The 11999-nt window shown below is 35.6% G+C and overlaps 1 protein-coding gene across 2 annotated transcripts; it reads left to right on the forward strand.

The window, feature by feature from the left end:
- The first annotated feature begins 6341 nt into the window (after positions 1-6341).
- On the forward strand, positions 6342-11545 carry LOC120280618 (tubby-like F-box protein 1). 2 transcript variants are annotated; one of them, XM_039287495.1, is made up of 4 exons: positions 6342-6736; positions 6859-6946; positions 9448-9577; positions 10723-11545. In XM_039287495.1, the coding sequence occupies exons 1-4, from the start codon at positions 6419-6421 to the stop codon at positions 11291-11293; spliced, it is 1107 nt and encodes a 368-aa protein (XP_039143429.1). In that variant the 5' UTR covers positions 6342-6418; the 3' UTR covers positions 11294-11545. The 2 variants fall into 2 exon arrangements, with proteins under 2 accessions (XP_039143429.1, XP_039143430.1); XM_039287496.1 differs by having other exon boundaries at positions 9457-9577.
- Positions 11546-11999: the final 454 nt, after the last annotated feature.

The following is an 11999-nucleotide window of genomic DNA, read 5'->3' on the forward strand; positions in this document are numbered from 1 at the left end:
ACATGAGTGTGAAAGGAATGGAAGTGTTGAGCAAGCATGGCTTGCTTGGTGATAAGCAGATTTGTAGCCTAGAGTTCTGCCAGTTTTGTGTTTTGGGGAAGCAGAAGAGAGTTAGTTTTTATGTAGTAAACGTACACCACCAAAGCAACACTTGATTATATCCACTCAGATTTGTGGGGGCCTTCTCAGGTTCCATTAAAAGGTGGAGCTCGTTACATGTTGTCTCTTATCGACGATTTCTCCAGGAAGACGTGGGTTTACATACTTAAAAAAAAAGAGTGATGTGTTTAAGCAAGTTTCTGCAGTGGAAGGTTATAATTGAAAAGCAAACATAGAAGAAAGTTGAGAGATTGAGGACAAATAATGGTTTGGAGTTTGTCTCCTCAAGTTCAACGATTTTTGTAAAAATATAGGAATCATTCGTCACCCAACCGTGCATCACACACCCCAGAAGAACGGAGTGGCGGAGAGAATGAATAGGACCCTCTTAAAGAGGGCTAGATGTATGCTTTTGAATGCCAGCTTTGTTTAAGGATTTTTGGGCAGAAGCAATCTCTATCGCGTGTTACCTGGTGAATCGTTCTCCTCACGTTGCTTTCGATATGAAAACACCGAAAGAAATGTGGTCAGGTGGAGCTCCAGATTTATCAAACCTAAAACTTTTCGGTTGTTCAGCGTACGCACATGTTGACCAAAGAAAGTTAAATGCTCGGTCTTTGAAATGTATATTCCTTGGTTATAGTTTGGGCGTGAAAGGTTATCGCTTATGGTGTTTAGAGTCTCAAAAATTACTCATTGAGAGAAATGTTGTGTTCAACGAGCTAGAGATGTTGCCTTCCAGGAAAGATGTTGTTATTTATCCCGTTTCTAATGTAGAAGAAGCTCTCGTTGAGGTGGAGGCACCGGTAGCAGATTCTCCTGAAAAACTCCGGTGTGATACAAGTGGAGAGTTCAAATTCTGAGGAGGATGAGGAATATCTTTTAGCAAGAAACAGAGAAAGGCGATCGATAAAGATAGCTAGTAGATTCGCTGATTCTGCCCTTGCTTATGCCTTAAGTGCAGCTGAAGATATTGATATCTCTAGAGATCGAGCAGATATTCAGAGGCAATTTTGGCACCTGATTCAGTTGCGTGGCTAGGTGCCATGAATGAAGAGATGGACTCTCTTCAGAAAAACCAAACATGGAAACTGGTGAAGCCTCCTTGTGGTAAAAGAATTGTAAGCTACTAGTGGGTCTTCAAGAAAAAGGATGGATTTTCGGGAGCCTTTGATGTGAGATACAAAGCTCGGTTAGTTGCTTGTGCCTTTAGCCAGGTTGAGGGTGAAGATTATAGTGATATCTTCTCACCAGTTGTGAAGCATACCTCCATTCGTATGTTGATGAGTTTGGTTGCCATACACGATTTGGAGTTGGAGCAACTTGATGTGAAGACCGCTTTTTTACATGTAGAGTTAAAGGAGCAAATCTCAACTAGAAGGATTTGTTGTTAAAGGCAAAGAAAATCAAGTTTTCTTGTTGAAGAAGTCGTTTTATGGATTAAAGTAATCGCCTCGACAATGGTACAAAAGATGCAACTCTTTTATGGTCAAGCATGGTTTTGTAAGATCTAAATATGATTGTTGTGTTTATTTGAAGCAACTAGAGGGTGGTTCATCTATTGTGCTACTTCTCTATGTAGATGATATGTTGATTGCAGCTAGGGACAAGTTTGAAATTGTGAAACTGAAGAAGTTGTTGTCAACAGAGTTTGATATGAAAGATCTTGCTCTACAAAGAAAATTCTAGGTATGGAGATTTGGCGAGACTGTAAGTACAAGAGGTTGTTTCTTTCTCAGCAGAAATATATTGAGAAAGTCTTGCATTGTTTTGGCATGGAAGGTGCCAAGTCAGAAAGGATTCCTATTGCTTTTCATTTCAAATTGTCAGTAGACTTGTCCCCGAAGTCCGAGGAGGATGCAACATATATATCACATGTCCCTTACTCGAGTGTAGTTGGAAGTCTCATGTATGCCATGATTTGCACTCGCCCAGATATTGCTCACACAATTAGTGTTGTTGGCCATTATATGTCGAATCCAGGAAAAGAGCATTGGCTTGCTGTGAAATGGATTTTAAGGTACCTGAAGGGTACCACTGGGCTTTCTTTAGAGTTTGGGAGATCTTGCAGCGAATTAATGGGGTTTGTAGATTCAGACTATGCTGGAGATCATGACAAAAGGAGATCGATGACCGGATACGTGTTCACCATTGGGGACACAACTATTAGCTGGAAGCCAACATTGCAGAGCACGGTGGCTTTGTCTACTAGTGAGGCACAATACATGGTAGTAACCGAGGGTGTGAAAGAAGCTCTTTGGCTAAAAGGCTTATTTGAAGAGTTTTGTCCAGGTCAGAAGTCAATTACAGTGTTTTGTGATAATCAGAGTGCCATTCATCTGACTAAGGATCAGATGCACCATGAGAGAACCAAGCATATAGATGTCCGTTTTCATTTCATACGGGATATTGTTTAAGAAGGAAAAGTTTTGGTGAAGAATGTGGCCACTAAAGAGAATCCAGCTGATATGTTGACCAAGCCGGTCATTCTAACCAAGTTCTATATTTGTTGGAACTTGGTTGGCCTTGGTTCCAAGTAAGTGGAGCATCAACGACACAATCAAGCAAGTCATTTTGAAGATCAAAGAGCTATTCAAGGCAAAGGTGGAGATTGTTGAAGATTTGCCTTGAATTTTTTGAAAAGCCAAGGGACTATTTATATTTTTGGAGAAATAGTTACATATATAACCCTAATTGTCTGCTGGATCTAGATCACCCTATTTTCCTTACAATCATCTTGCCAGCAAATGAAATGAAATTGTGATTTCAGGCCTGGGCAATCCTATTGGCTTTATCAATAAGGGGATGAAACTAGTTCATATGGAGTCTTTTAGGAGCAATAAGGCCACTCGGGTATTTAAAGGGAAAGCTTCCAATTATAATATTTAGGATTTTGCTGATGCATCTAGTGATGCTCTTATTGCACCAAGAAGGAAAGTAGATTGATGATTTGCTAGGGCTAAGGCTTTAACAAGTGAGGTCCTTGTACATATTTAGATATACAGTACTGCAAGCCCTAGAAACAACCCTAGAGGCTTTAGTGACTATGATCAAGTCATCCGAAATAACAGGTTGTTGAATTAATTCTAAGTCTAGTGTCAAAACCAAGAATATAATTTGGTCTTGGAGCAAAGTTCATTAAATTAGAGAAATTTTGGTAAACAAGAATAAAGGGAAAAGGGGAGATTGAGTCCCCTTGTCTAACATCCCTAGAGGCTTTGAATTAATTAGAAGCTTTCTCATAAATAAGGAATGGAAAACTACCAGAGGTGAGATAAGCTCTAATCCAATTGATCCAAATTTGGGGGAACTCTATTTTTTTTTCGAGGTAGAAAGAATGGCATTCTATTCTAATGTGACAAGCATTTTCTATATCCAATTTAACCATTATTCAAGGAAGGGAAAGGGTATCCTGCTCTAGAGAATGGGCAAGGCAACCTCTTAAATGATGATAACATTATCCACAAAAGACTTACCAACAAAGAACCCACATTGTTCCAGGCTGATATGCTTATGGATAACATTTTTGAGATGATTTGTTATAACATTTTTGAGATGATTTGTAAAAATCTTAGAGATAACTTTATAACAAACATTGTAAATGGAAATGGGTCTGAAATCCGAGACTAGTTTTGGATTGTCTTTTTTGGGAATTAAAATAACATAGGTCTTGCTCCAAAAGGCTAGTAAACAAACATTTTGAAAAATGTAGCCACTAGTTTGTTTTGAAATAGAGTTAAACCCTGAACCTTCTGCATAAGGATTAATCGCATTGCCACTCGTCTATTGTGATGATGGTAATGTATATTATAGTTCAAAATATAACCATATAATTTCTTGAGGAAAAGAAAATTATTTTTCAATAGAAAAACTAACGTCGTAAATATTTATTTTATAAAATAAAGTCTTCCACATGAACCTAAGTAACCAAGATGTTTATTTTGATATAATTGCTCAAAATCTTCATGTCAAGCACAACAATGTAATCAGTCCTAAACTTTTTCCACATTTAGGGACCGTTTGTTTGCCAGGAATAGAGTGGCTTTCATTCCTAAATTCATGCACACTCTTGTTTGGGTGTGCATCAGTGGTATTGGTGCAGGCATGACAATGTAATCAATTCATACAGATGGGTGATTCAAAAACCGTGAAAAAACAGAAGGATTGAGGATCCTTGTGTGTGAAATAACTATATTGCCCATATAACAAACACTTTCAGATATGAATTTTGACTCAGAAAAATGAGGGATTTTGACCAACAAACAGAAGGAGAAATAAAGAGGGTGAACTCCATTGTGGATTCCGGAGGATTCCTTTCGGCACGAAGCTCTCGCATCAACATAGAGAAGCGATATTGTGGAAAGAAGCAAATGTAGAGAAGCGAAACAATGGAGAGAAGCAAAGATAAATAATTTTTTTACAAGATCTAAGCTTTTTTGAAAGAGGATCACAAGTAAGTGCTTGAATAAAACTGCGATTTGGGTTTTTTTCAAAATATTAAACGCAAAATTTTCCTTTGTTATTTGTATTTTATGCTAATGCCGTAATTTGTAAATTTATATTTTGCTAAACTCTTATAAATTATATTAAAAAATTAAAAAAATAATGTTACATGAGTGTTGATTTGACAGGGTTATGTAGATATAGATAACTATTTCACCATTCATATTAATTTGAACTCCTTTGCCGACAAAGTAAGTGTAAAAAAAAAATTGATTTATTTATTTTTAACGGTTTGTCCCACAACAACCACACAAAGTATGAAAACAAACGTTGAGTGCATTAAAAAGTGCTTTTGTCCTTTTTAATAATATTTATTTTAAATTATGGTACAATTTGAATTACTGATCACATGATAATTTAACTGAATATTAGTGTGAGAAAAATACATGATTTTAACATTATTAAAGTTGTATATGAAAAATAAAAATCTTTTTATTTTTATAATCATTTGGAGTGGAGTTATTAATGAAATTAGGGATTTGATGGAATGAAGTAAATAGTTTCATGTGAAAGATGAGAAAAAAATTTTTATGAGAGAAAAATTTATGTTTATATGTATGATTTGGATCTGAACATGTGAGACTTTTTTAATAAAATAAAATTAATAATTCTGTATAGGTATTAGGTTAAATTATTAAACTTGGAGTCACATAAGCAACATTTTTGTGAATTTTGTTTTTGTTTTTATCATCATGTTATTTCAATTTTTATAAAAACTAATTAATCATCTTGCAGTCTGTATATATATATACTATTAGATTGGATTTTTGTTGAATAAAAATTCTAAACAAATGAAATGAAACACACTACTTCAATAGAAACTCTAGATTTATGGTTTTTTTTTCAAAGACTACTCCTTTAGATTCCTCAAAATCTTCATCTACACGTCTTATATATTATTATATATTTAATGTAAACTTACAAGATTATTATACATTCAAGTTCATGGATTAAAACATGCTAATTTTTTTTTTAAAAAAAACTAGTTTCAAAAAATTCAAATTATGTAATTATTTGAAACTGAATTTATCTCCTTGTACAATAGTCTTAACTTATTTTATTTTTCAAGTTTTATATGAGAAATATCTCTCATTCTCTTTTGTTTGTTCAGTTTATTACTTTATTGTTTATCAGCTTTGAATTATATATATATATATATATTAATATTAAAATTTTATATTAAAAAATGACATCTTATCCATTGTGTATTTTTCAAATGTTAATTTGTTGACATGGTGACATGAAAATCAATGTAAAATTAATGATATCACACAGTGAGTGCCAAACATCATACAATGTCACATCAATCTATTTTGATCAGCATCATAATCTCATTGCTTCTCAATTTTGACCCTTCATTTATAAAATTAATTCAATAAAAATTTTATAAAATAAGAATTCAAATAAAATTTAAAAAAACTTTAAAAACATCTAAATTGTTTATTTGTACATCATCACTTGCAATGCAATGACAAATTAAATAAAAATAATAAAAACGATAAGGATCTGAATGCAAAAAAAATAAAAATAAAAAAGGAAGGACGTTTACGGAAATACGCCGTACGCGTTTCAATAACGAAAGCACTTATTATTTAATTTTTGCAAAAACAACCCTCAAAATTAAAGGGCACGCCGGCATCAGGCATGGAAATCCCGTGTGGTTTTTTTCCAAAAATAACCCTCTATTTATTTGTATTTATATATATTTCATGATATCAAATGCGTTTCAAACCCTTTCACATCTCTTCTTCGTCTTCATTCCTACATCTCCGAGGGCAAGGGCCGGAGCTGGAACCCGATCGATCGCCATTCTCCGATGATGCTTCTCCGAAGACCCTTCTTCTCATCCTATAAGGGCTCCTCCTTCGCCTCCTCCTCTCTTTGTGCTGTGGATGATCGGAGGGATGGTGGTGGCGCTGTGGCGGAGGAGGATGATGATCGGTGGTCGACGATGCTTCCGGAGTTGATGGAGGAGATCATAAAGAGGGTGGAGTCTAGCGAGGAGCGTTGGCCCCTTCGCCGGAGCGTTGTCGCCTGCGCCTGCGTCTGCCGCCACTGGCGCGAAGTCACCACCGGCGTCGTGCGACCGCCCCTTGAATCTGGAACTATCACCTTCCCTTCTTCCCTCAAAGAGGTCTGATTCTTTCCCTAGGTCTCCAATTTATTCAGATTAAATGTGTTTCTGATTTCGTGTATTATGTGTGATTTCTATGTTGGTTTGATTGATTTTTGTTGGAATTTCTGGTCGGTTTGCAGCCAGGGCCCCGGGGACATCCGATGCAGTGTTTCATCAAGAGGAACAAGAAGACTTCCACGTATTACTTGTATCTCAGCTTGACGCAAAGTGAGTGCTTTTCATCTGGATTAATTGTTATTTCTGATGCTTTTATTGTTTATATGATGAAGGTCTCTTCAAGTTGGAGTACATTGTTTTTTTTTTTAATTGCAAAGTTACGTTCTTTTTTGGATGAATTGCCATGTATTTGTAATTTGTTGCTCATTATTCTTGTCTGCCAGTTATGAACAGATTGCTTTTTGAATATTTGATGTTGGATCTTGACTTTGACTGGGGCTTTCTCGTGTAATATTGTTGGTTTAGTATTTAGATTTGACTGTTGATCCTGACTAGTTTTTTAATGTTGACAATCACACTTTTGCATTTATTTTATTTTATTTTATTGCAAAAAAGCACATTGGCGGTGGAATTGATGTTATTTGATGAATTCCATGAACCCGTGGTTTTTGAAGATTGTTTTGCTTTTTATTAGTTTGTGTTGAAAGAGCAACTTTTTGGGAAGTCCCATCTCACATTATGATGATATTAAGTTTTTACCTTTGCAAAAGTCTTTCAATCTTGATCTTAGTACCTTCAGGTTGCAAGCTACAAACTCTTAAAGAGATCATAATCCTTTTGGATTCTTTTCTCAAAGCTCAAACTTGATCTTTTGTTTATTAGTTAGCGCCTTTCCAGTCTTGGAAAAGCTAGCTTATGAGCAGCAATATCCATGTGATGACTAGTGTGCCCTTTTAGAGGCTCCATTCAAATGATGATTGTGAATTCGGGACATGTTTCTTTGCTCATTTGAAAATATCAAGGTGGAGATGATCAAACGTTGATTATCATAGGTAATTCCTATGGATAGATGTAAAGCCTTGGGTTGAAATGATGAGCTTTTAGTTCTAACTAATGTGTATTTAATTGCACATGAAGAAATATTGATTAGTAAAATTAGTGTGTGCAAACCTAACTCCTTAATCCCATAAATAGGTTGTAAGCTATTTGGTCTTATCATAGCATGTAGGTTTGAAATGTTAAATAATGAAATTTTGATATGCAAGAAAAGAATTTGTTCTCGAAATGAAGTGCTTTAAAATATAAGCCAAGAGGGAGTTCGTATTTAATTAGAGACCATCCATCCTTGAGTTTAAGGTCTCTGGTGTTGCAAGAGAAATGTTGTTGAAAATTCCAAGACATATAGTTTGTGGAATAGGATCATTCTGATTATTAGAGTCGTTATGGAGATCTGATAAACAGGTTGATTCAACCTAACATGATGGGTTTTTTTGGGAAAGATGAAGACTTCGGTCTTGGTGATGAGATCAAATATAATCCTTGCTGATGGGTTTTCTTAAGCATTCTAGAGCGCTATTTTACCTTTTTGTTTTGGGTATGTTGCAAAAGTTGTCATACGAGATCATAATCAGAGTTCCCATAGGACTGGCTGGCGTATTGAAGGTAAAAGATGTAATTTGGAACAGGTGCTTCCCTCGAGATTTATTAAAGCTCAGAGGTCTACTAGGTTATTCACTAAATTGAGAAATTATTTTAAAATGGATCCATTCAGCATACTCAATACCAAAAAGAAAAATGGCATATGATGGTTAACATGGTAAGTTCCCATTGGCTGCTGTACATGGCATGTAAGAATCACTATTTCATCCAACACTTAAAACCATGCTATATCTGGCTGTACTGACTCCGTAGTTCGTATACTTCTCCATTGTCTTCAATTGTAAACTTTAATAGATTCATATATCTAGGCTGAGAGCAGCAATTCACACATCTTAATCCCACAAAGAAGCATTTTCTCATATATTATGGGAAAATTCTTCTATAGACCTGATGTGTTCCAGAACAACCATTGGATAAGTGCAATGTCATAGTGCACTGTAAGATAAACGATTTAGAGATATCCTTATTTCCCTAGGGTGCTCATACCATGGTTTGGTTCAACACATAAGTTGTGGGTAAAACTTACTCCAAGTTGTGACAAAAATTTTAAGTTAGTGTTATGCTAATGGCAAGTATCATCTTTCCCATCTTCATTTGGCTGGCCATGAGAGCAACTCTTGAATGTGAAGATTCTCATAAACATAGAGAAAGAATTAAAAATGTTATGGAATCTATTAACTACATAATGTTTAATAATTTTGATTTTTTTACATTGAATTTTGCGCATGAGACCTGAATGACTGAAAAAGTTACTTATTGTAATTAAAAATTCTGCAATAATAGTGACCTGGAGCACGAATTCTGCTTCCTTTTCCTTCATTTGTTAAACTCCTCAGAATGTGTTAAGACTGAATTCTCCAGAGTCATGCATACCCTGAATATATTTGTTGGTTTATCAGTGCATATAATTAATTTGTCCTGTCCAACCGTGCTTCTCCCTGTTAGATTAGAAGAAATCCTACTCAATTTTCTCATCGTGTTTGGTATCTAAGGCCTTTTTTAGTCTTTGACAGTTTTCGTCTGTGATGGAGGGCATTTGTTTGCATGATGTATTTTTCCAAGCTAGATTTTATTCATGTATTTTTCATTTTTTTTTATTCGTGGTCTTGTAGCATTTGCAGATAAAGGGAAGTTTCTCTTGGCAGCTAAAAGATTTAGGTGTGGCGCCCATACGGAATACATTATCTCACTAGATGCTGATGACTTGTCGCAAGGAAGTAATGCATACGTGGGAAAGTTGAGGTGTGGCTTTGGACTTCCATTAGTTTCCATGTTCTACTAAGTAATGCACATGTCCATCCAATATTGCCACAAACTTGCAATTATTTTTTCCATTATATCCTATTTTTTATTTGGATGGATGAATAATTAACAGAGAGTTATGGATTAAAAAAGAATTTTGTAGATGATACCTTCATTTTCATTTTTCAATAGAAGAATACAATATAAGTGCTTCAGATACCTGAAACTCATCTTTGTTAAAGAGATCTATGTCATGGATTATAAAATGATATTTATTTCTATGTTGCCTGATTAGCTAAAGTTTGAGTTTGTCTAGGGTGAATTTTGCTTAGACTAATCTTAATTTTCAAGAAGAGTCGCACAATAAAGAAGTGCCGCATAACTTAACTCTGAGCCTCTTAACTTAAGGAACAAGTCTACTGGCTCTCCAAGTGACCCAGGCTTGAGCAGATTTCCCCCTTGTTTAGTGTCAAATTCGGCATCTCCTCAAAAGATCAACATTGACGTATGAATACAGAAAACTCTTGTCCATGTTTGAGCTTGTGCTCAATTGCTGATTCAACCTCAAGACTCGAATAATGATGGCATTTGTGCGACCAAGCATATATGGAATTTCTTCTGACTGATTGATTTATGCTCTTTTTTGTGACGTGTAATTGAGGTTGACTAGAATTGGATCCTGATTTAAAACCAGGTTCTATGATTCACTGGAATCGGTTTAAGTTTGTGAATAGAATTACATTATGATTGAATCTGAAGCTTTCAGTCACATGTTACCATTGAATTAAGTTAGGTAAAGATTTCAGGTATCATGGATTTCATTTTATTTTTCTGGGCTTTCAGTGATGAGATTCTAAACCTGGCTGATAAATTTTGTGGATCATTCTCGTGTGGCTATAAAATATGAAGCATGCATTGATCAGGATTTAAGATGATTTATATTTCTTTTTTCTTATTTCGGACGATTGCATCCATTGTTTAATGCATGTATATGGCCTTTTTATGTGAAAGAGTTCATGGAAGATGACATTCATGTATAATTTTAATGCATGTTAATGGTCTATAAATAAACTAAGGTCAGATAAATTCAGTTATTCTGTAAATGCATTCCTTCTGAAACCTTTGTACTCTGTGTCTTGTTGCAGATCCAATTTTTTAGGAACCAAGTTCACAATCTACGACAGCCGGCCTCCTTACAGTGGTGCGAAGGCATTAAGTTGCCGAACAAGCCGTCGTTTCCCTAGCAAGCAGATAAGCCCACAGGTTCCTGCAGGCAATTTTGAGATAGGCAAAGTATCTTACAAATTCAATCTTGTCAAAACAAGAGGACCGAGAAGGATGATGTGCACAATGCGTTGCCCTCCTGCACAAACACCAATTATCGATGAAGATCCTAAGTCAACAAGCTCCCCAGAGGCTGTTTCTAGACCTGTTGTCCTGAAAAACAAAGCCCCGAGGTGGCACGAGCACCTGCAATGTTGGTGCTTGAATTTTCATGGTAGGGTCACTGTTGCCTCTGTGAAGAATTTCCAGCTTGCAGCGGCAGCAGTAGATCCCAGCCAATCAGGGTCAACAGGGGATGAAGAGACAGTGCTGCTTCAGTTCGGTAAGGTCGGGGATGACATGTTCACCATGGACTATCGGCAACCACTCTCGGCCTTTCAGGCATTCGCCATTTGTCTGACTAGCTTTGGTACTAAACTTGCTTGCGAATAAAATGCCATTATCGTCCCTAGCTATTTTTGCTGTAACAAGCCAGCTGGGCTTTTGATTTTCCTCCATAGACGGGTCTGTGTAGCATGTTTGCGTGCTTGTCTTTGTTGCAGTTGTTGCTACTGCTTAAACTGAGCAATACTTCGCTCGGAAGTATTGCTGTGCATTTGAATCTGCTTTTCGACAAAAGGGATCGTCATGGGACAAATTGTATATATTTGATGATCTGTGAATGAAGAAAGGTTCTTGCTTGTCTGTGCTTCTAGTTATTAAACTGTTTAGCATGTCTCTGTTAATGAGGTTTTTACTTGCTTTCTTTTGAAAAATAGGGTTAACACTTGCAACTTTGGTTTTTAATATTACAAGTTTTTAATTTATATTTACAGGAGTGTTTTGTGCAAATGGCATAAAAATAATAAATAGTATATCATTTTTAATATTATAATTTATAAAACGACAAGTTATTTACCTTTTGATAGTACTTTTTTAGTGTTGTACATTAAAAAGGGTAAAGTGTTTACCGTTTAAAGTCCGATTTCTTTGGCCAATGTCTCTATGTGCCTACAAATTATGTTTGAATCCAACTTCGAATGATCTTGGGAGATCATTGTTGATCTGCATATATGAGGACCGTTTTATTTTGTAATCTCTAAATATGTTTTCTTTTGCTATAAGATGTTCAAACTTTGTAACTGTATTTATCGCCATA

Source organism: Dioscorea cayenensis, chromosome 17 (assembly GCF_009730915.1).
Source record: "Dioscorea cayenensis subsp. rotundata cultivar TDr96_F1 chromosome 17, TDr96_F1_v2_PseudoChromosome.rev07_lg8_w22 25.fasta, whole genome shotgun sequence".
Taxonomy (NCBI): Eukaryota; Viridiplantae; Streptophyta; class Magnoliopsida; order Dioscoreales; family Dioscoreaceae; genus Dioscorea; species Dioscorea cayenensis.

What these genes read in the sequence shown, in the direction of transcription:
- LOC120280618 (XM_039287495.1), top strand. Translation starts at nt 6,419, where the DNA reads ATGATGCTTCTCCGAAGACCCTTCTTCTCATCCTATAAGGGCTCCTCC. An exon ending in TCCCTTCTTCCCTCAAAGAG is followed by an intron (nt 6,737 to 6,858) that starts GTCTGATTCTTT and finishes GTCGGTTTGCAG; the next exon opens with CCAGGGCCCCGGGGACATCC. An exon ending in GTATCTCAGCTTGACGCAAA is followed by an intron (nt 6,947 to 9,447) that starts GTGAGTGCTTTT and finishes GTGGTCTTGTAG; the next exon opens with CATTTGCAGATAAAGGGAAG.